The 25364-nt window shown below is 29.3% G+C and overlaps 3 protein-coding genes across 8 annotated transcripts; 2 read left to right on the forward strand and 1 right to left on the reverse strand.

Moving 5' to 3' along the window:
- Positions 1 to 3537: 3537 nt before the first annotated feature.
- On the forward strand, positions 3538 to 7788 carry LOC112707715 (transcription factor bHLH130). The gene is made up of 7 exons (XM_025759621.3): positions 3538 to 3674; positions 4247 to 4785; positions 5923 to 6245; positions 6542 to 6712; positions 6969 to 7034; positions 7146 to 7214; positions 7350 to 7788. Exons 2-7 carry the CDS (start codon positions 4272 to 4274, stop codon positions 7407 to 7409), a joined length of 1203 nt encoding a protein of 400 aa, XP_025615406.1. The 5' UTR covers positions 3538 to 3674; positions 4247 to 4271; the 3' UTR covers positions 7410 to 7788.
- A 302-nt stretch (positions 7789 to 8090) lies between these two features.
- On the reverse strand, positions 8091 to 10701 carry LOC112707714 (putative pentatricopeptide repeat-containing protein At3g23330). Of its 4 annotated transcripts, none has more exons than XM_072201749.1 (3): positions 10318 to 10688; positions 9343 to 9784; positions 8091 to 9249 (listed from the first exon to the last, which is right to left on the reverse strand). In XM_072201749.1, the coding sequence occupies exons 2-3, from the start codon at positions 9759 to 9761 to the stop codon at positions 8244 to 8246; spliced, it is 1425 nt and encodes a 474-aa protein (XP_072057850.1). In that variant the 5' UTR covers positions 9762 to 9784; positions 10318 to 10688; the 3' UTR covers positions 8091 to 8243. The 4 variants fall into 4 exon arrangements, with proteins under 4 accessions (XP_072057850.1, XP_072057851.1, XP_025615404.1 ...); XM_072201750.1 differs by having other exon boundaries at positions 9343 to 9753; positions 10318 to 10651; XM_025759619.3 differs by having other exon boundaries at positions 8091 to 9784; positions 10318 to 10701.
- Positions 10702 to 20180: 9479 nt separating this feature from the next.
- Positions 20181 to 23923, forward strand: LOC112707716 (dehydrodolichyl diphosphate synthase CPT3). 3 transcript variants are annotated; one of them, XM_029288601.2, is made up of 3 exons: positions 20243 to 20541; positions 21963 to 23004; positions 23106 to 23923. In XM_029288601.2, exon 2 carries the CDS (start codon positions 22004 to 22006, stop codon positions 23000 to 23002), a length of 999 nt encoding a protein of 332 aa, XP_029144434.1. In that variant the 5' UTR covers positions 20243 to 20541; positions 21963 to 22003; the 3' UTR covers positions 23003 to 23004; positions 23106 to 23923. The 3 variants fall into 3 exon arrangements, with proteins under 3 accessions (XP_025615407.1, XP_029144434.1, XP_025615408.1); XM_025759622.3 differs by lacking the exon at positions 23106 to 23923 and having other exon boundaries at positions 20181 to 20541; positions 21963 to 23085; XM_025759623.3 differs by lacking the exon at positions 23106 to 23923 and having other exon boundaries at positions 20252 to 20541; positions 21949 to 23085.
- Positions 23924 to 25364: the final 1441 nt, after the last annotated feature.

Below are 25364 nucleotides of genomic sequence, written 5' to 3' on the forward strand. Positions count from 1 at the left end.
TGTACTTCTTACATTTTAAAAAACGCATTAACATTCGGTCATGTAATATATATCTTAATGATATTCGGACGAATAAATTAATGGGTTCAAGTTAAAGTTGATCCACTATCAAAATAAATTAAATATATTTATAATATTTAAATATTTTATCTGAAAATTAGATATACTAAAGGTTTAAATTATTTTCTAAAATATATTTTTCGATTTAGCAGATGTTAAGAACTTTATTTTATTTTATGATTAAGAAATTTATTTAATACTTAGCTTATAAAATAACCAAACCATTAAAATCTTACGTTAAAAATTGTATATTTTATTAGAAAAAATATAAGTAAACAGTGAAAATACTAAATAATGTGAATAATAGATATTTTGGATGTTTATTTCACTAGGAGTGTAGATGATTATTCTAATATTAAAATTTCGATAGATAATTTAGAGGTGTAATATATTTTTATTTTATCAATGGTAGTTTATATTGTTCAAAAAAATAATTAATTATCTAGTATCACTTTTTATTATTTTTACTATTTTATTATAAAACATATAAATATTTAATTAATCTCATATAATACGTACATCCGAACATATATATATACGTACAACGTGCCCTTAAGATATACGTACTACTTAATTATTTCTCTTCTTATCACTTCTTTGAAACGATTTTGGAAATCTGATGGTCCTGCCTTGTTTTCATTTACATGGTCAACAAAATAAAACTTTCCACACATGATGATGGACTTGCCTTATTTAAATTGGAAAAAAAACATTCTTAATTAAAAAGATATATAAATAAATCTACTTGCTACAGTGTGAAGGCAAAATATTTTGACTGTAACATAATAAAGATAGGAAAGTGAAAGAAGCTACTCAATCTCAGTCAGCAAATTTGTAAGACTTCAAATATTTTTTCTTTTCTCCCTCTTATTAGTCTTTTCTGGGCTACTATACTCCAAGGTGAATAATGATGGCTTGCATGAACAGGTCCTTTTCCATTCACATTTGTATTTCTTTGAATTTGAATACTTATATTATTCAAATTTAGAACCTTATTCAAAAATTAGAAATATAATTAAAAAATCAGTCTTTTCTAATCTTGTTGAGTCAGCAGTTTAGATGGTGGTGAGTAACTGTATTGGTGTGAGGACGAGAATTTCTTTTAACAATATTGGCCACCAAATATAATTTTTATTTATTCACAGATCAAATATGTCATTAAATAATTTTAATGAAAATTTGATAAAATTTTTCTTTAATTCGGAGGTCTCCACAAAAAAGGTTATCAATTTACACATAGAAAATAATTATAAACATAAATTAAAATAAATACACATTCAAACAAAAATCAAATTTTAGTAATTTTAGTACGCAATCTTTTATTACTCTATAATTTTTCAATAAACAAAAATTTTGAAAAAGTATCACTAGACAACTTTTTTCTACTTTTGTCCTAAAACTTTATCATAGAAAAAATAAATTTGACATAAAATTTTAACAATTTAACATGTTTAAAGATATAAAACCAATCTCGATATTGCATAAACAACCCAAGTATATTTTCAGCATGAATAACTCACGATTAACGCTACACGACGTTCAAACAAAACAAATTCTAAAATAGAAATAAACTTACTAACATATAAAAATTAATAACATTTGTAAAAACACTTATAAGCTAATCCAAAAATCTTAATTAATTTTAAATTTACTTAATTTACCTAAATTCAACTCTAAATTATTCTAACTTCAACTCTAAACTAAATCCTAAACTAATTTATCCAACTAATTATTCTAAATTACACCCTATCTAACTTAATATTATTTAATTTCAAATTACACTAAATTTATGTAACAAATCCTAATCACATTCATTAAAAAATTTAATAAAAAATTAATAAAATTATAAACAAATAAAAAATTCAACTTTAAATTCCTATAGCTTCAACTCTAAAGTAAACCTTAAACTAATTTATCCAACTAATTACCATAAATTATACTCTACCTAATCTAATTTAATTTCTAATACACTAATTAAATTAATGTAACAAATCTTAATCACATATTTCATTAACAAAATTTAATAAAAATTTTAATAAAATACTTAATAAAATCTTAAATAAATGAAAAAAATTCTAAAAAGAATATAAAAAAATTCTCTAATGGTGGCTGCGGGATGGTAAAAGCCTAACGATGACATGAGGTGACAGTGATTATTCAATTCAGTTATTATATTTTAAAAGTTTTATAATTGAGCCTTTGCATTAAATAAAAAAAATTTAATTAATTGTTTTTTTAAATAAAATATTCTTTGATTCATTTTTATGTTTGATTTAGCATAAACTATAGAATATCTTAAGATTATATTATTTTTTAAAAAAATAGCAGCCAATACAAATTAAATTAAAAATTTTATATTGTATAGAACTAAATTATAAATTTTTAAATTGTAAAAATTTAATTAAAAATTTAGTAAAAATATAAAAACTAACAAAAAAAATATAAGAAATCTTTAATTGTAAAATTACTGCTGAATTATTTCAGTTATGAAAAACTTTATTAATTTTATTCCTTTTGTTTTCTTCTCATTCCACCGGTCCACCCTAGCATACCCTAAATATAAAATGGTCCTTATTATTTATGTTTTCTAACCAATCACTAGGGTTTGCTCAGTTGTTTTAGATCAGTAGAGATTAGTACTCTCTCTCCCCATTTCCCTAGTTCTGAAAACCTCTTCCTAACAAAAAAAATATGTTTTCAACCAATTACCACTTCTTAACAAGTAAAAGTCATTGCTAAAGTTTAAGGACAACAATCCTTATCAAAAAGTGCCTTTTTTCATGTTAATAATTAATTAATAATTGCTTAGAAAAATGGTGATAATTATTTTTATTAAAGTAAGCAATATAAACATTTAGTAGGATATAATGGAAGAACCTAATAAAGCTAAAAGATAAATTGCCCCTTCCAGAAATCCAAAGAGCACCAACCATAACTTTGGCCTTTTTTATTCCCCACATCATCATTAAATCCTTATTAATTATTTAATCCCTTATACTGCGAGGTATAGTCAAAATAAAGAATGAACTTTAATACCATTTATATACAAAAAAATGAACTACAATAAATTATTTAAATAATTAATAAAATGATAAAAATATCTAGTAAAAAAAAAACTCTATGCCAAGCATATCTTATCAAATTAGTTATTGTACTTTCCATTCTTCTAATTATTTATTCCAAGCTAATTTAATTATTTGTATAGCATAAGTCATAAAAAATAGCATAGCTAAATGTATTTTATATTAGTTATGATTATGATAAGCAAACATATTAAGATCCCTTAAGCCAGATTTAGATCCCTTAAGCCGGATTTAGAAGTTTGGGCATTTCATTGGTTTTGGTTGGTCAACGGGAAATAAAGATAATCTGAAGATTAAAAAGTTATATGATGGACCACCATATGTCAGCAAGCAAGGGTATTTTGGTAATATTGACAAGTTATAAAGGGCTATTATATTGAACAAAACACTACATTATATAAACATGTAATATGCAATGTTCCAATGGCAACACCAAATTCTCAACTTTAATTTGTTCTTCAAAGCTCTCTCTTTTCTATATGCTTCAGTTTCCAAAATCACATGAATATAACAAAATTTGAATGAACACATGTAAGCTCCTTTATTGTCTCTTCTCTCAAGTTCTATGTTCCTTTTGAGCTTTTATGGTACCAAACAAATTAAAGGCTACACAGAAATAATTGAAACCATGTTTTTCATGATGATGATAATGTCTTAACAACTTTTTTTTAGCAGGTTTTTATGTTCTTTGAATTTTTTTTGTTTAAAGCCAGAATTTGCATTTCCCTTGCAATAAGTTTGAACACAATTTGTTTGTTTTTAATCTTTTTAGTTTCTAGTGTATCTTGTCTTGTGTCAATTATGACTTTATAGTTTTGTATTTGAGTCTCTACACTTTTTATTTGAAATTTTGTGAAATTTTTAACTATCAAAAATTTTTTTTTTGAGATTAATTTATATCTAATGTTTGGACATTTTTAACCTAAATTTTATTGTGCCATTGAGTTAAAGCTTAAATGACATGTTTTTCTATATTTATATAAGAGGTTGCGAATTCAAATTTCTCTATCTTTAATTAAAAAAAAAAACTAAATTTTATTGTACGAAAAAGAAAAAAGAAAGTTCTTTTTGTTTAATTACTTTTTTGGGCTATTTTTTTTCAGGTAATTGTGAAGAAGAGATATAAAGATGAGTGTTGTGTATAGTCATGCTTTAAAATACTCCCAAGAAATGGATTCAAACAACATTAATTCTGGATTATTAAGGTACCGTTCTGCTCCAAGCTCAATGCTCACAAGCCTTATGGATAACATCCACGACGGCGGCGGCGGTGGCGGCGACGAAGAAGCCTTGAGAACTGAATTGGAAAAGTTGATCTCATCCAACAACAAAAGCAAACATGTTAACAATTCTTCAGAGCATTTGAAGAGAGAAGAAGGCAACAACAATTATAATTACTCTTTTGGGTCTCAGAATCATGTTATTTACCAAAACAACCAGCACTACCATCAAATTCATCAAGGGTTGGCAATGGCATCATCATATAATAATGGTTTTGATGGAACATTATTTGGTGCAACGAACTCAATGGATTCAGAGAATAATAATGATAATGGCACACAAAATAAAATGGGTTCCAATCTCATTAGGCAAAAGAGTTCTCCAGCTGGTTTTTTCTCCAATTATTCAATTGATAATAATGGTAAGTATTATATTATATGCTTTTCTCTGTCTTGTTTAATATAATTTCACTTTTATTAGCGTACTTTTTTTTTTTGTCGTTGACCATTTGCCAAAAAATAAAATATTTTTTTACAATTTTAAAAATTTTTAGTCGATCTCCAATCATCTAAATAATTGGTCTAAACAGTCCTTATAATCAGTGACATGATGATAGATAGGAAATTGCTAAGACAAGTAACAAAGATAAATTAGGTCAATTACTTAGATAATTAAAAAACCGATTATAAATTTTTAAATTATAAAAAAATACTTTATTTTTTGGACAAATGGATAGAGGAAAAAAAAAAGAAATTTACTATGATTTCTCATTCTCCTCTAAGGTTTGTTATTGTTAATGTGTTGTGGCCTAAATTTGAATCAAAATTGTGTGATATTAAATTATTAGTTGAAGCGGTATCATATGTTTATTACATTTGTAACACTGTTGAATTAATATTTAATATAGAAAAAGCTGACCAAAGATTGAAATCAAATCTGATTCCTTTTTTGAGCAGTATAATTTGAAAGCAATTGGGAGTTGCATGTCTGGAATACAAAGATAGATCACATTCTTCTTGCGAAGAGAGTTGACTTAATAATAATAATAGTTCTTATCAAGAAATTATATTAAATTAATAAATTTCTCTGATCCAAGCTAAAATTAATTTTTATTCGAAATTTTGGCTTTTGGAGAAAAAGGAGAGGGGTGGAGAGGGAATCTTAGAAATGAATCCCAAAAAAAAAGCAGAAGAATTTGCTTTTCAAAGTGCTAAAATTTGAATCAAAATGAGAATCTTCTAATTATATGAATTTTCTTCTTTTTTTTTATGACTTTGATAACTTTTTTTTTAAATATTATATATTTTATCATAATGTTCTTTCTCTTAATGGTATGTATGACATTGATCAAATAATATAAATATATATATATATATATATATATATATATATATATAGTCCCCTTCTTATTTAGGAAGAGATGGTCTGATTTCAAGTAATAAAATTTCATTTCAGATTACAAAGAAAGACGAAAAAGAATATTCTTTCTATTGGTAAATATGTTTTTTTTTTGGCATTGTAATGTTCAAAATAAATAATTATTATTTTTCCATTTTAGGTACAACAACATCATCAAGAAGTAGTAGTGGATTGCAATGCACTTTGAACTTCTCATCAAGATCATCCTCTTGCTCCAAAAGCCGCATGCCACAAATTGTTGAGAGTGGAAATGAAGGCATGGAATCAAATTGTGTTGAAAATAGAAACCTAATAATAAGGAATGATGATAGTAATAATAATAATAACAATAATGGCAGTACTAAGTGTTATATGCCAAGATTCACTGGTGACGTTTGGGATGCTTCTGAATTCAATTCCTCCAAAAGAGGCACTAACAATGGTGAAATCATGTTTTCCACTTCAAATGCTATGGAAGCTCAGGTATATAGCTCAGATTTTGTTAAATTTTACTTATTTCATCAGTTCCATTATTTAAACATAGTGATTTAGACCTCAAAATTAATATGTGATAATATTATAAATATTTATATAGGACAAGTATAACATTTTTTAATGCCAATTGATAAGAATACTTTTAAATGCTCATAACACAGAAGTACTCCTCAAATAGAAAGTTAGAGTATTTTAACAACGACAACAACAACAACAGCAATAACAATAACAATAATGCTTTGATGATTGTTTATTGATTTATTTATTTTTCCATGAGAAATTAGGATGTAGATTTTGGATATCAAAAGGTTGGTTTGACCCACCATTTAAGTCTACCTAGTTCTTCTACCAAGATTGGTGGCATGGAAAAGCTTTTTCAAATTCAAGGATCTGCTCCATGTAAGATTAGAGCCAAAAGAGGATTTGCCACTCACCCAAGAAGCATTGCAGAGAGGGTAATTTAATCATACATACTTGAATTACAATTTTGTTTTAGAATTTTTTTTTCTAACACTCAAATTCTCGCAGTCCGTTTCAACACTCATTATGTCATTATAAATTTTAAGTATAATTCTTGCTATACACCCTAAATTTTTATTTTCTTTTATCACTAAAGATTGAGTTTGATGTCCACAAGCGTCAAATTTTTAAGCGTTTAAATATCACATTTTTTTAGACAAATTCATATGTCATTCGATTTAAAACTTTTAGGAAAGAAGAACAAGAATAAGTGCAAGAATCAAGAAACTACAAGACCTTTTCCCAAAATCGGACAAGGTAACCTTATTAGCACATGGATTTTTTTATTTTACTTTATTTAATTTTATTTGAAAATTCATTAAGCAATTTGATTGATGATATCATGCTTCTTTTCCTTTAATTTGGCAGCAAACAAGTACTGCAGATATGTTGGATTTGGCAGTTGATTATATCAAAGGCCTTCAAAAACAAGTCAAGGTACAAAGAAATTTAACATAGATCCTAAGAAAAATTTTAAGCTTACATATCCACTATCCTTTTATTTTAGAGTGAAATAACAAAATATAGTCATTCAATAAAATATATTAACTCACTTTTTTTGTGATAATGTAGATACTCACAGATACAAGGGCAAAGTGCAACTGTTCAAGTAATTATCAGAAAGAACAATGATATAGAGCCGTAGATACTCACAGATACAAGGGCAAAGTGCAACTGTTCAAGTAATTATCAGAAAGAACAATGATATAGAGCCATTGCTTGATTTCTTGTCTTTGTAGATAACAAAATGAAGAAGGGAATTGTTTTTACTTTTTGTATTTTTTTCCCCCTTCACTTATTATATAAGATAGTGGTGATAGTGAAGATCTGATATTGTCACTTCTCTTTATAACTTTTCCCCTCACTGTTTTCTCTTGGTTTTGTTTGTCTCTCTCTTTTTTTTTTTTTTGGGTTGGGGGGGGGGGGGGGGGGTTGGTTTAAGTATATCCAAAATCAAAGAAAAGAAAATCAAGATGTATTAGCATGTTTACAATGATAATTCTTTACTCTCTATTTTTCTTATTATGACTTTTGATGATATTACACAACATATAATGAGAAGCTTCAAAATAAAATCACTGCATTTATGGCCGAAAGAGATTGTTGTTCGAAGGGAGCAATGCTAGAATACTAACATTTTTAGTAGAAAAAATGGAATAAAAAATACAATGGCGCCTTTTGAAGATGGAATTAACTCTATTCATCTTCATAAAAGCTATGAACACCAATTAGAAGCTAAAGAATGAAGGTAGAAGTTGAGTGTATGATAAAAGTCATGAAAGAAATATAGGGAAGAGGAAAAAGAAAACTCTGTAAAACTAAATGTCAACTACATTCAAAGTAAATGTTTCTTAGCTATAAAGTAAGCCGAATATAATTATGTTCCACAAAACGTGTTGAAAAATTCATCATGTATAAATTACATGTTCCATGCTATAACTTTGTAAATAAACTAGCTTTAAAGATCTACAAAGCCATCATGCAAGTATCATCATGTGTAACGCTACCAAAATCATCATCCAATAACTGAGTGTTGCTAATTTGATGTGTTATTCTTTCAATCAAATGAGACAATGGATGAGACAAATCACCTTGATAGAATTTATGAGCCCTTCCTCCAATACTGATCCAGCTACAACCAGGGGTTTTAATCAAACCTTGTTCTCTCATTCTTTCTCTAACAGTGGCAATTCCATCAAGCATACCATGAGACTGATAGATGCCACATAGGGCTATGTAGTTACTAGCATTATTTGGTTCTAATTGGAAAAGATGATGAGCTGCAATTTCTGCAATCTCAACATTCTTGTGCATTACACAACCAGCAAGAAGCGCACCCCAGACACTTCCCGTTCCCAACGATTTCATGCTCCTCAACAACTCAAGTGCTTCAACAAGATACCCAGCGCGGCCGAAAAGATCCACCATACATGCATAGTGTTCGGCACTTGGCTGCAATCCATAACCGGAACTAATTGAATTGAAAATTTTCTTTCCTTGGTCTATCAGACCAGAGTGGCTACAACTGGCTAACACTGCTGTAAGTGTGACAGAATTTGGTGTAATTCCTCCATTAACCATCTTTTGAAATAGCAAGAGCGCTTCCTCCCCATTTCCGTGCATACCATAACACGATACCATGGTAGTCCACGTAACCACGTTCACGCTGCGCATTGTCTTGAAAACCTTCTCTGAATCATTTAAGCATCCGCACTTCCCATACATATCAATTAAGGTGTTACCAATGGGAGTATCCACATCAAACTCGCAGTTCTTCAAGACATACCCATGAACTTCTTTCCCTTTCATTAAGTCTCCTTCCCTCCCACAAGCAATTAAAATGCTAGGAACAGACATGGAATCCATCTTCCCCCCATTTGTAAGCAGCATTTCTCTGAAACAATTGATAACACGCAAATACAAGCCAGCCCTTAAAAAGCCAGAAATCATCAAATTCCAAGCCACAAAGTCCCTACAGAGCATCATGGAATACACCGAGTATGCCTCAGTTATCAACCCAAATTTCACATAAAACTCGAGCATAGAACTAGCCACAACAACATACCCCTCATAGCCAAGCTTTATCACCCAACCGTGACACACCTTACCAAAACAAGCATCACCTACTCCTACACAAGCCTTAAAAAGTTGAGGTAACGTATAATGATCTGGAACAAGATTGCAACTCTTGAACTCACTAAAAATAGCTAAAGCATTGGAATACAAGGAATTCTGAATGTAGGAGGCGATCATGATGTTCCATGAATGCATGTTTCTTACGGGCATTGTGCCGAACACCTTCCGAGCATGGCGGAGAAGACGCAATCTACAGTAGGCTAGCAAGAGATCTGTCTGAAGAGTGAGATGCGGAAGCAATCCTTGGAGAATAGTTTGGGCATGGCATTGCTTGACTTGCAAGACTGCAGAACACCACACACAATTTCGGAGCAGAATCGACAACTTCAAAGCTTTGTTCCTACACATTTTGATCGTGTCATGGGTTCTTCCTATAACAAACAACTAATTAGTGATCACCGTGTAAAAGATTGATCAATTGTGTTAAAAAGTTCATGTTTATCCTTCATCATGATTAGGGAAGCCTGGAACCTTTTCTGTGAAATTTTCATATAGAAACATCTCATTTCTGGAACTAGCCTTGTGCAATTACCTAGATGTTACTTGGGAGAAAGTTTAATCCAGCAGTTGCAACTTATCATAGAAGATAAATAATAATCATATTTTCCCACATGTCCACAAGCAATTATTAAAGAACTCCACGATAACTCAAAACGAAAGAGCACAAAAGTTTCAAAAATAAAATGACGCAATAATAATTGATACTAAAAAAGTAAAAACTTAATTGCTTGTTATTTGTTTAGATGAAAAGACGAAGCATATATTATATATACATGAGAAAAATTAGAGAGCAAATACTTTTTTTTTTTAATCAATATTAACTAAGATTTGAAGTCAACAATTTATTATACTATTATGATTAGGTTTGGAGGAAGAGGAATCAGTTGATTTTCAAAGAAAATACCCCTTATCAAGCGACAAGTTCGGTGGTGGAGGATGGGTGGTACAAGGTCAACGTTGAGGGTTCCGTGATCCACGACAATTAATCGAGGAGGGCAGGGACGCAGGGTGCTTCAAATTAGCGGTGAGAGGAGCAAGGAGAAGGAGGATAAGGGTGACACGTGGCACCGCATTGAGCGAAGCCTGAGACGGTTCAGGCTTCCGGAGAATGCTAAGTTGGAGCAGGTGAAAGCTTCCATGGAGAACGGGGTGCTTACTGTTACGGTTCCCAAGGAGGAAGTTTCAGATCACCTGCCTCAAGAGCCTTCAAGAGTTCAAGTTAAAGTCCCTTCTCACCCAAAAAAAAAAAAAGAAAACTACAGTTTAGAATTAAACAAGTGTAATAAGCAGTGCTATGCATAATTTTAAGTTATTTTATTAAAATTATTTTAAATTATAATAATTTTATTAATAAAAAAAATAACATATTATCAAGGTTCTGAAAACCGAACCGATCATCGAACCGTTTTAGTTACTGGTTCACTAATTTATTGGTCCAACCGGTTTAACTGTAGTTCAACCAAAAAACCGTTTTAAAATAAAATAATAAACAAATTACAAATAAACATCCTAAAATATAATTATAATCTAATATAAATCTTAAAATATCTTCTCAATTTAAAATACTACATGAAATGTCATTAACCAAAACCATATAATCTTATCAAAATACAAACTCAGAATTAAATAATAACAAGTGAAATTAAGATAGTGCTTGGTTGAATGTTCTAATATAATCTTATAGCATTTAAAATATGAATGTTGTCGTACAGTAGGACTTACATTCAAACTGATATGCTACATACCCAAAGTATCATACTTCTCTTGTATCTATACTTAGTTAGTTGTTGGCTATGCCATAACTTCTTGGGAAAGGGATAACATCCCTAACATTGGTAAGACCAGTTATGAAGAGGACCATAAGGTCGAATCGCAAAGTGAAACCAGAGTTCTTCGCAGTACCATTTCGCTGAAGATCAAGGAACCATTCGTACTTCTCTCGCGGCAAGATTCTGACATACAAATGTAGAAAAACAAAGAAAAAAAATTATTTCTTATTCAACAAGAAAACAAGCAAATTCTTCAATAGAATTAATACAAACTGCCACCTACAAAGAAACAACTAATTTATCATGAGTTTGGTTTTGTGTACAATAGTACAAAAACTCAAAGAACCAAAATTTCAGTATACTTACAATTGCGCCAACAGACACATTCAAAATGATCCGAAATTTATATAAATTTGTTACAAATAAACCTACAAGGAACCTAAAGAAAGATAACAAATTTGTACAAGAAGATCCTTACCAAACTGAAAGTCCGATAATTAACAAGTAAATGATCCCAAAACTACACCCAAGATGAACTAGCAGCACCTAATGCAGCATAAAATCACAATCCAGTTCAAAACAGATCCAATCACAAGACATACACACTTCAAACAGGTAACCAACAATTCTACACCAAAAATCCACACGAATACTTTGAACTTAATAGGATCGGATCAGATCTAATTTGATCTCAAATCAAACTACAGACAAAACAAATGCAAAATTTTGACTAAAAACCAGAATTTATAATCGGAAAAATACTATCAAAGAAAATATATGGAAGCAAATGAACAGAGCATAAAAATTAAAAACAGCAACAAATAATCACCCTAAAACCTAAAATCAATAAATCTATCAACAAAACTTCAAAAACAGCAGATTCAAAAATTAAAAAACACTAAAACAGCAGCCTGGAAGGTTAAAAAATTAAACAGCAGATTCAAAATTAAAAAACACAAAGAACAAATTTTATACCTAGGGTTAGAAGCTGGAAGCCTGGAAAGAAGCAGAGCTGGCGGGGACCGTGGCTGGCAAGAGGCAAGACAGTGGCTGACAGGGTGGAAGTGTGAAACAGAGCTGGCACCGGCGGAAAGTATCTGCGCGACGGAAAGCGGCGCTGGCGGTGGTTCCGATTTTCGAAGATCAAACAGAGCTGGAAGCGCGACAGAAAGTGGCTGTGCAAACAGAGCTGGCTGACATTGGCTACACGGAATTTGCGACGGCGGCGGTGGCTGAACGGAAGTTGCGCCGGAAGCTCGAGGTCCAGCCGTCTAGGTGAGTACTGCTTCGCGTTCCGCTTTTGCCCGTTAGTGGAGACTGGAGACTGGAGACTGGAGACCGGAGAGGAGAGGGGTATTATTAGGGTTCACTTTCAGCAAGCAAAAATGCAGCCGTTTTTAACACATTTCAAAAATCGGTCGGGTCACGATTCGGTTCGACCGACCAATTCTCGACCGATTTGACGGTCCATTGTTGGTTTTTAAATTTGGTGGTTTTAATTTCTGTCCGAACTTTGTATGACAGCGGTTTACGGTTCGACCAGTTCGATCGGCCGATTTGAACCGGTTGCATATTATGTTTCTAAAATATTTTTTTAACTTGGTGTTAAGTGTATCAATTCTAATGTAGTTATTAATTATTTTTATTAATTTATTTTTTTAATAAGTTAAATATATATACTCAATGTCAAATTAAATAACCTAATAATAATTAAATTTACCAACAAATATTTATATATTATTTTATTGTAAAGTAAAAACATATAAAAATTAACTCAAAATAAACAACAATAAATTAGTAGAGAATTCGAATGCACAAATTTCTTTAATAAATAATAAATAATTTAAAATCACTAAAAAATAACTTAACATTCTCTTTTGATGTCTCCAAAACATGTACCTGAAATTACATTATGATAATTTTAATATCCTCAATATGTAATTGTGGAATAAAAATGTATTACCAATTAGCACCTAGAATTTTTTAGTTTTTTTAATTGATAGTAATAAATTTTAATAAATCTGACTAACAGATTTAGAAATTACCTTTTCATTATAAGTTCTCAAAAATTTCTCTAAATACCACATTTATTGTATAGTTATCTTTTAAGTGTCCATAATCTTGCAAGAGATAGACTATCTTTATTCTTTACTTTTGATAATGCAACGTATAATTGGCCACTTATTTAGTTTTAGGGTTGTTTGTGGATTTGGTTGTAACAGGTAACAATTATTAAATTGATAGTTGAAGTAGACTCAAAAACTCTTCTGTAAATAATTACTAAGGGACCCGAAATGAAAAAGCACTCAGATAGCTTAGTTAAGTGCATAGCACAGTGCAACAAAACATATAGAATTATTTTTTGTAATATCTATTTAGTTTATTTTTTATTTTTATCGTAAACTATAGTTATTTTTAAAATATTTATTTAATATATCATGTGTTAATATTAAGAGTATTTTCTAAAAAAGATATATTTGTAAAAATAAAGATAATATGATTACAAATATAATAAATAAATTAAATAAATAAAAGGTTAAACTAATATGCTTACCAATACCTTTGTTAAAATTTTTAAATTAGAGAATAATTATGTATTCCGTTGCTTGGTGATTACGTAGATGATTGAGTAACTGGATTGCAAATTGATTTGCACCTTATTTTTTTATTTCTCAATGAAAGCAAAAAATAAGAGAGATAATAAGTAGTAATAAAAAATGTTGCATAAAAAAATAATTATTACAAAAAAATCTCATTGTGATATATTAAAATTTTGCATATGTGACTCCTTCTTAAAAGTTATTCTGCACGCGTATACAGTGAGAAGATATATTCTCACAAAATTTGGAAAGACATAAAACCTTTTTCTCGATCAGTTCATTCTCAAACATCTTTGACAAAAAATTTTTGATTGAACAATGAATTTTATCACACTGCAAAACAAATTAAATATAAAAGCTATTGACATTTATAAAACTATTAAATCGCCATATTTTTTACTCGTGTAAGGGTTTACTTATCAAATAAATTTAAAATACGAACAAAAGATATTTATAAACCTATCATCACTTAAAAGAATTATGAAATAATCAACTAACCTTATCATCTATTAGAATTAGAATCATTTCTATGTAAGCTATCTTAATTTTATCAAATTTGGACGAGACTTTCCATAATCTTATTAATTCTTGCTTTTATTTTATATACTTTTTTATCACATAATCTACCACACATGTGACACTATTGATAAAATCATAGCTAATATACTCTAATATTTTTTATGAAGATACTTATCACAATTACATCAAAATTATGCCATTATGTATTATTATTAATCTTTATGATTAATTTAATACACATACTTGTTTGGTATATATATTATATACATTAATTACATGATTATTATTCATTATTTGCTTCTCCCATTTTGTCAACTTCTCTTATTTAGCTCTTTCGAAGAAATATATTACTATCAATTGTAGATATTTGCTATAATTATAACAAATTTAATTATTACTCTAAATAAATAAAATAGATAACAATTAAAATTATTTTTTAGTCTTTTATATTCAATATTTATTATAAATATAAAAAGTATAATAACTAATGAATAGAAATATAAATAGAAAATAAAGCATATCAATTAAAATTAAACTTATGAAATGATTGAAAATGAATAATATTTGGAAATTATTTTAGCATTTAATTAAAATTTATTGCTTTGTAATGAAATTGACCAATAACTTTTTAATTATTTTTATCGTATATTGCCTAATATATTTTAATGAATAATATCTAAAATAAGTAAATCAATAACAATGGTTGAAAAGATATTTTTAACAAATTAAATGTGAGAAATAGAAATAAAAAATTAATAAAAATAATAATTATAGGTAAAAATAACATTTTTATTTTGGAAGGAAAAAGAACGCGAGCAATTGTTTAATAATCCGTGACATGCACGTGATAATAAATTGTTCAATAATTCATATTATACATGTGATAAGGTTAAAATTATAATTTTAAATTATTTTATTGAATTAATTTGAAATGTAATAATTTAATTAAAAAAATAACATATTATGCGTTCATTTTTTCTTAATCTGACATTAAGTGTATTAATTCTAATGTAGTTATTAATCATTTTTATTAATCTACTTTTTTTTTCTAAATTTATGATTGAAATAACAATTATAAATATTAATAATTAAATAAGTCATTATATTATAAGTATTTACGTTTTATTCTCAAAATTAATAACGTACTATTTCTTTTTTATTAAATGGTTTTTTTATTTATATTACCCATATATGTTGATCATTTGGTAAATTATTTTTTATTTGTAAGATATATTTATTTTTTTAAGTAATTGTAAATATTTTCTTATTTAAGTATATATATATATATATATATATATATATATATATATATATATATATATAAAGTCATTTATGTTAATTATTTTTTGATTTTTTAATTATGAATATTTTTTTGGGCCTATAATTATTCAATAATTTTATTATTCCATTAATATCATCGTATATATAATAATATTTATAAATCATAGTAATTTTTTTATTTATATATATGTATATATTAATTGGTTAGTTAATAGTTTTCTTATTCTCATAATATATTTATTTTGTTAAATAATTTTAAATATTTTTTTATTTAATTTATACATATATATTAATTGTGTGTAAATATATTTAAGTTTTATATATTAATTATTTTTTAATTATAATTATTTTTTTTTTGTGCCTACAATCATTCAATAATTTTTTTATTCTTTATTATTAATGTCATCGTATGTGTAATCTTTATAAATTACAATAGTTTCTTTATTTATGTATATGTACATATTAATTTTTTTAAATAATTCTAAATATTTTTTTATTTATGCATACATATATATTAATTATACATAAAAATATTTAAATCACATATATTAATTATTTTTTGTTATGATTATTTTCTTATATATATATATATATATAATTATTTTTTATTCTATAATCATGGAATAAATTTTTATTTTTAATATCACATGTATATTCCCCGATCTCTATTCATACACACGATTAACAAATTTTTTTAAAATAGTGATGTTTTAGTTTTTTTTTTTGTTTCACATATCTTCATATGTTAGTAAAAAAAGCAAAATCACGTATTGTGATTCTTTTCCTTTTACCGTACCTTAATCTTAATTAATCAATCTTGTGTTTACACAATATAATTAAATTTTTAATTACTCTAATCTATTGATGAATTACACTTCTCTTAGTAATTGCATTACTAATCTAAAATACAAAAGAAAAAAGTGATACATATATCCAAGAAAGAAAATAAACTTAAAAATCAGAAAAATATTTTTTATTAAAAATAACATATTCAATAAGAATAGTCGTAATATATAAATTGAAGCAATAATTTAAATTTCTCAAAAATTAATTTAATCAAATACCAATATTAGAAATAAATTACTTAAATAATATTTAATCTATTCTAATCCTTAGACATGTATAAATTATTCATCATTTATGATTATTAACAAATAGAAATAATAACAAAATAGATCTTCTATTATTCATGATTTCTCTAAATATTTTGGCAAAGTAAATTAACAATTTTTTTTTCTTGATCCGTTACATCTGTAAAAATTAAGAAAATTGTGTTTGTAGTTATTTATTTGACACAAATTGATTGATAAAAAATAAATGATATCAAAAAAATCGATTGGAAGTATAATATAATTCATTGATTTTTTTTTCTTTATTTCTTAACTCAATTAGTAGGAAGAGTATAAAATCCCAAGGATTTGCGTATCTTAGTTCATATGCAATACATGAATCAAGACCTACATTATACAATGCAATTCTTAGAGTATCATCAATATCGACTTCTACTTGCTCACTCATGCTATTAGCATCTCTCGGCCAATAAATACCCCTTAAACTTTCAATCTCTTCCCATATGCTCCTCCTCGCCCAATCTCATTGTGACATTTGTGCTGCATCTTCAAATTTTTTAAATAAACTTGTACTCTTTCAAAATTTATTTTCATGAAATTGTCTTTCCACATTTTGTTTTTTTTTTTTCAGGTTTTTTGTTTTATAATTTAACTAAAGATAGTAAGATCATCACTAAAGTTTATATAAAATCTAAATAGAGAATCTTAACCGAGTTAAAAGTTGTACAGAGTAGCATAGCTATTTCTTATCATTAAAGACTCAAGAAGGCAATAGGATAATAGGAGATCTTAAAGGCACATTAATTCCAAAATATGAAAGAAACAAAAGTTTCACAACCACGCAAAGTACAAACAAAAACACAAGTGAATTATAAAGAGGAAGAGGAGCTTCCAATAAGTAATCATGGCTGACAAAGCAAGCACTCAGATGAAATAATACATACAATTGATTAATTTGTACAAAATTTACTTTTTATCGTAAAACATATTTTATTTATGGATTAATTGATTGTTTTAGTAAAATAATTGACTGGTTTAAAAAAAAAACATATATTTTCACTACTCAATGGATTTCATGAATAATAGAATCGATTGTCTTACTGAGAAATTGCAAATTAAAAAATTTTATTCATTAACCAATCGATGAATCAATTCAACGATGTAAGATGAAAAGGGCTCTTTCTCAGTTTCACAAACCAATCTATTATTGCAATAAAGAAATCAATTAGATCTCTATTTTTATGGCCGTCTTTGTCAAAGTTATCGAAAAAACCTTGCAGCGAGTAGCGTCCAATGCGTCAGCTAAATACATCCGATTTTTAAAGTTACTGAAGTGATGTTTCGGATCAGTTGTCCCATTGTATAGGTTCATGTCAGGACTATTGAAGTTCTTAGAAACTATTGAAGTTCTTAGAAACTTTAGCCCTCATGATATCCTCAGTGAACGGGTCTTCTTTCCTCAAATGGATATCCTCCCGATCTGCGCGAGAATCCTTATTTCGAAAGTTGGATTCTAGTTTTGAGAGATTTTCTTCGAACTCTTTTTGTCGCTTGATTTCTTTTCTGAGACTCCTCTCCACCTCACGTTGTCGCTCCAGTTCTTATTCTAGTTGCTCGAGTTGACCTTGGTAGCCATGTAGTAATCCTATGAGATTGGTGGTATGAGGTTGACCCTCCCCTCCGGGTTGATGAATCTCAGAGGAAATTTTCTTTGATCCCTGAGCACCCGAGTCCCGAGAGGCCTTCACCATGCAGTCCCTCCGTCTTTGATAGAGGTACTGTTGCCTGGTCATTATTGACCGCGTCCTAATGCTCTTGATCGGACTCAGATGCGGTGTGTCTGTCTTCATGTTGGTCGTATGCCGTTGTGCGTTGATCTCGGGTCCCCGGCAACAACGCCAATGTTCCGTGGGATACTTGAAACCGGATTGATTGGGCTTGAATACGTGGCCCAAACGTTTAAAGAGGTGGGCTCCGCTTCGGTTCACGTCTGTGAGCCGTCTTTCGAGTTGTTTGTATGCTTGAATAGGTGGGGCGTGGTACCTGCAAGACACTCCGATGCTTAAGTCAGCAAGGAGTAAAGCAGGCTTAGAATATTGGAACTTAGATGTACCTGAGTGTGTCAGGGTATTTATTGGAGATGAGCCAATAACCACCATTGAAGTAGTTCCACTTCTGATGGTGAATAACCGTCCCTTTATCTTATGGTTGTTGGAATCTCTCTTTTAGAAGTGAGAGAAAGATTTACGGAAGTAGTTATTCACTTAGATATGTGTTAAGCGCCGGCGTTGATTCCGACCTCTTTGTGGAGGTCGGATTGGTGGTAATGGCCAATCTTTTAGATTGGGCATTTTAGCTTAATTTGGGCTTGGCTTATCATTTGGGTCATGGTATGAACAATACTAACAAAAAAAATTATTATATTCTCATGGGATGAAAAATATACCAGCATAAAAATTTTAGAAAAATGCCAAAAAAATTTATAAGTCATTGAAAATAAAGAAGGATTTAAAATAAAAAAATACCTAAATGTAACAAAAAAAAATAGAGCTCAAATTTTATACTATTTAATATTTTAATTTAATTTATAAAAATACTAAAAATTTTTAAGTAAGTCAAACAAAGTTTTATGAATCTCTTTTATCTTTGAATAAAAGAGAGCTAATAGTAATTAGTAGAAGATAATTAACAACATAAATAGGAGGATGAAAGAAAAGATAAAAATTAAATTTGACACTATATTAAAATCTAATTTTAAAAAATATAACAACAAAATAAAATTTAAAAGAGATCTTTTACCTTTTAATAGATAGAACATAGAAGAGAAGGAAAAACTCGATGAAAAAAACTACAGAGTTGGAGAGACTGGCTTTGTGATTTTCATAATAAGTAAAAGTGAGTATTTAATCTTTGTAGGTAAGATATCAGAGGAGTGATGAGAGATGAACACGATAAATTAAGAGATTCTCAACTGTAAATATCGTGTTTTTTATTAAAAATATTTTTATCGTTTTAAAACTCTAAATCCTAAACACTGGGCTAAGTTTGTTGGTAATATATTAAGTGATGGCCATAAAGATGATCCAATGGGTTGTACTAAAAATATCGTGTTTTTTATTAAAAATAGTTTCATCATTTTTAACTGAAAAAACTAAAAATAAAAAATATCATTTTTAGTTTTCTACTCCTTTTTAAAAATATTTTCGTTAAAAACATTTTTAAAATGTTTAATTAATTATATTTTTATACTTTATTTTTATTTTTATCGAAAATGAAAATGAAAACTAATCAACCCCTTACTATTTTTGTAAATATATAACACTAGTCTCTATATATAAGACATGATTAATCTTAAAAAATAATTGAAAAATCTAACTTATCCATTTAATTATCTTTTTAATTTTAATTTTTTTTATCAGTTATTATTCTTAAAAAATAAATATTTGAATTTTTACTCTGAGAAAAATAATTAATAATAAAAATTTGTATGCAGTATATGTAAGAATGATCATATAATTTAATAAATTTGATTAAATTATCGCATAAGAGTACCGACTATATACGCGACTATACACCATAACGAGCGGAATAAATTTGATGCGGTTAAAATAAAAAAGAAGTTGAAAAGTGTGGCACTGAGATGTTACATGTATTTTATTTTGACGTCGTAGCGTTCCCCAATCTCTGAATCTCTCAGACTAAGTCTCACTTTCCTCCTCATTGCGCTGCCGCCACCCACCTTCACGGCCTCGCCTCTTCTCCTGCTTTCTTATTCCCTTCGCCGTTGCCGTCACAGGTGTGGCCATCCGGTTCTTCTTCTTTCCCTCTGGCCGTGTGCCGTTGCTTCTCCTCTGAATCGAACCCTGATCTACGTATTGTGGTTAATTTGGTGAGCATTTTTTTCTTTCTTTCGTATTTAATTTTTTAAATTAGTTGATTGGTGTTGGTAAAGATGTAGAAGAAGGATCAGAAAGGTTGAGAAGGAAGACTATATTTTGGGTATAAGAATGAAAGAACCATTACTGCAGAACAAGAGTGACCAAATGTTTCTTTAGGTTTATGGCAGAACAATAGTAGTAAATTTGTGGTATCTATGGTTTGAAGAGAAGGAACCTTTCATTTGTTTAGGGTAAATTTTATAAATCTTTGTAAGTAAATCTCTAATTCTGTGGTATCTATGCTTGATTTTCACCTCATCCCCCAATCCTAAATTTGGGTTGTGAGTGTTTCTCAAATCAGAATATTATTCAATCTGTGTCCCAAGTTATGATCAAATTTGGTTTTGCAACATTTTAATTTGCACGGGCTGCTTGGATTTGTGAATTAACTCAAGTTTTGATAGTTGAACAAGCTTGGATATAGTCATATATTGAATTTAGGACCTTTAATTAGGATGGTGATTTAATTTTAGCCAGTTAGTGTTAAGAGAGAGTAAGAGTATTGGACCACTGAAAAAAAATGCTTGCATATAAGGTAGGATAATGATTTAATCTCGTGCTTGAAGGACTTTACTAAGAAAAATATGCATAATTGTACCAGGGAGAGAACATCCTCACAAAATTCATGATGCATTACTATCCCCCCCCCCCCCCCCCCTTTTTTTGTGGGTGGGTTGGGGGTGTATGTATGTGTGTTTGGATGCTAATTTTGAGTTGAACATGTTGATTTTTTAGTTGAGTATAAATTTTGAATTAAAAATGTTAGTTTTTTTATGTTAAAATGCTAATTATTAAGTTAAAATTGCTAATTTTAAATTTAAAGATTAAAGTGCTAACTATTTTGTTAAAATTGTCAGGGGTATCTTTCAAACACACTAATATATTATGCTTGGCAATTAACATTTGGAATTGAAAAATCAATCTGTCTATGTCCCCTGGAGGAAAACTATGAGTAATGTCAAACTAATAAGCCTTTTAATATTTTTCTAACATCTTTGCTACTAACTAGGAAGAAACAGGTATCTGGAGAAGCAACTTTTAGTATTATAACTCTTTTGGCTGATACTGGAATGATGCTTAGATCCTCTATAAAAACTTGTAATCCTGAATAGAAACCATCATTATTGACAGAAAATATTCTCATCAAATGTAACAGTAAAGTTCCTAATTTTAGAAACCTATTAGCTTGCACATGATTCAAGTTTTAGACTAAACAAGCAATCATATAAACTGTTAATTACTGATTTTCTGTATTGCATTTATGTTTGACATTGTTATTGCTTTTAAGCTGTTGAGCTTGTATCTTGATAATGTGCTCCTGTTGCTTTAACTCTTTCTAATGCTAACTTATAACAAAGTTTTCCTCTGGTAGGTTTATCTTAGACACTTTGAGTTGCATTGCTGAACACATCCATGCACAAAGATACTGGAGGTATTACAAGCAACCTGCTTGGAGGTTTATGCAGCTGTCTTAGGAGATGCATATTTGGCATATTATCTATGGGTCCTGTGCCAAATCATATTGCTTTTATCATGGATGGGAATCGAAGGTTTGCAAAGAAGACTAACTTGGCTGAAGGGATTGGCCATAAGGCTGGATTTTCATCTCTCATTTCCATGCTTAGGTATTGTTATGAATTAGGAGTGAAGTATGTAACTTTCTATGCATTCAGCATCGATAACTTCAAAAGAAAGCCTAAAGAGGTGCAATCCTTGATGGAATTGATGCGAGAAAAGATTGAGGAGTTGCTTCAAGATGAAAGCATTATCAATGAATACGGTGTTAAACTACATTTCATTGGAAACTTGCAGTTATTGGCTGAACCTGTGAGGATTTCAATGGAAAAGGCAATGAAGGTCACTGCCCACAACAAACAGAGAGTATTGTTAGTTTGTGTAGCCTATACTTCAAGTGATGAGATTGTGCATGCTGTTGAAGAATCATTCAAGGAAATATGGAATGCAACAGTGTCCAATGGCACAATTGGACAACTTGACAGGTCCCCGAAAAGAAATGGTATCCGAGTGAATGCTCAAGATTCTTGTGAAGACTATGCAAGACAAGATGCCGATGGATCCACGGATAGATCGGGAAAAACTGAAACTTCATCATGCAATGGGATGGTTGAAATAGCAGAAGAGGGCAAGCATGATCAGGGCGAGCTTCCGGCTATTAAACTGACCGATGTCGAGAAGAACATGTACATGGCAGTGGCACCTGACCCTGACATCTTAATCCGAACTTCTGGAGAGGTTCGTCTTAGCAATTTTCTTCTTTGGCAGACTAGTACCTGTCCTTTGTATTCACCAGCTGCACTTTGGCCAGAAATAGGGCTAAGACACTTAGTCTGGGCAGTGTTGAACTTTCAGAGACACCATTCTTACTTGGAAAAGAAAAAGAAACAGTTTTGATTGTAAGTCTTGTAAGTCTTGTAAGTTGTAACACTAACAATCAAACTTCATAATGTAAAATTACAAATTATTTTTCTTATTCAGATCATCTTTCTTTGACTAGTGTTGCCCATTTTTTATACTCTTGACTATTGAGTGTGCACGGGATCATGAAGTTGGCACATATGACCAGTGCCAGAGGATCAACAAATTCTCTTTTTTTCCCACTATAGCCTTTCCCCCTGAGATTAAGAGGAACCAGGTAGTGTGCTTGAAGAGTTATTTATTTGAATTATATTCCTGCATCTGGTGACTTTTACTTTTTCTTGAAATGGGTTCTATTTGATGAAGAACATCATCTTTGAATTGACAGAAGGAACTTAAAATTTAAAAAGTAGCCAGAAATGCATCTCATATAACCCTTTCTTCACGTTGTTCATAAAGCCAAACTACCTCACATAATATTATATCAAGTGCATGTACGAACTTTAAAAAAGGTTACATTGAGGACAAGAAGAAGGATGTGGCGCTTAAGGTTGGGAAAAGACAATGGCTCAGGTGGTTGGTTCTTGTTTGTGCCTGAGAATGGATTGCAAGCCGAAGACGTTTATGTCTTTGAACTGATGAACATGGAAGATTTAGTTTTTAAAGTTCATGTTTTCAAAAGGCACATCCACTTGGATTCTGTAGCTTTCTTTTATGTGTAAAGATGAAGAGATGTCACTTTGAATTGCATCTGATTCCCTTATAGATGAATTGAGACATTTGTAGTTAATTTTGGAATATACGAAGTAAACATCTATGGTCATGTTTAGCTTAAAACATGCATAATTTTATTTATCAAACTTTGTGAATGATTTTAATTTGTGAAGTTTGACTACAGTTTTGAACGTGCTTGATTGTAACCGAATTTGAAGTATAATTTTGAGAATGTTTTGATTATTATTATTATCTTTAATAATGTTTGATTATAATATGAATAGCAATGACCGCCAAAACTGAAGTGGTTCCAACTCAATACAATCAAGGATTAACTAGTTAGGCATGAAGTTTCTGCAGATAACATTCATATACATAAACTTAATTAGAACCTGTTGATTATCAGGCCAAGCTCCAGAGAAGAAGGTATCTGCTATAAATATCAGTCTAGATCATAATTCTCAAGAACGTATCACTACAAAGTTCTGTGGTCTGTGGCATGCTCTTCTAATTGGGGCTACATTTTCATTCGTGTGGGTGCACGTTGTACATGATTGCACAAAAAAAGTCGAAACAGTTGGGTATAGATGCCACTGCTATTGAGGAGCTATATGTTTTGCCGCGTGTATGATTTCTTAGGCTGGTATGTGTTGTATTTTTATAGGTATAAAAACAGAGTGGCTAATTTTAGTTGAAAGGTACCTGAGGATAGTTGAAACTAGAACTAGTAAAAGGAGCAGAGAAAAAAGCAGAGAGAAAGAGAGAGTTGAGAGAAAAGATAGCAGAGTCCAGAGTTAACATCTGCATCTGAGTTTTGTTAACATTCATCACTGACTGAATGATAGAGTATAGAAACTATCTATAATCTAAATGTGGAAGGTGGTGAGACAGTATAACTATTCTAACCAACTAACTAACAGATTAGAGTAACTTCCGTCATTAGTGACTGATTTGAGTGTATAAATAGTATTTTTAATTGGATTTTGATTTTTATTTTGATAGATTGAATTGGGGATTTAATTTCCAGCTTGTCATTTTAAATAATAAATTATAATGTCAGATCATTATGTACTTCTCAGAACTAGCCATGTTATCTCTTCTATTAGCTAACTGAGCATTTGTTGTCAACCAAAATGGTCTCACTTGATAGATGGGCACTTTTCTTAAATTTTAAAATTTTTAAGGAATTTATTTGTCATTAGTGTATTTTAGAGTTATTTTTGTTATCGATAAAATTTTTCGAAAATTATTTTAATAGTTTATTCGGTTCATAAATAATAAATGTTATATTTAAGATAATTAAAGTATTATATTATCATTTTATTAATTTTACCAACTTTTTTATTTTAAAAAATATTTTTCAAAATTTTGATACTTATAAAGTATTTATTAAACCAATTTCCATCTACCATCTCGGTTTTCCACTTATTCATAGGAAAAAAAATTACCTAAATAAATTTTTAATCTTTATAAATTGTTTAAAATTTCACTTTGGTTTTTAAAATTTTATTTCTAGTTATTGATTATAGAAAATTCAAAATTTTTATTATAGAGTTTATTCTTAATTTATTTCATTAAAATTATTTTGATAATTAAGTTTAACTAAGTTAGTCTAATAGCTTATTCGCACAACTAATCACCCGCACATATTTGCGTAAATTCACGCTTTTTTTTTTCTTAGAAG

Source organism: Arachis hypogaea, chromosome 8 (assembly GCF_003086295.3).
Source record: "Arachis hypogaea cultivar Tifrunner chromosome 8, arahy.Tifrunner.gnm2.J5K5, whole genome shotgun sequence".
Classification (NCBI taxonomy): Eukaryota; Viridiplantae; Streptophyta; class Magnoliopsida; order Fabales; family Fabaceae; genus Arachis; species Arachis hypogaea.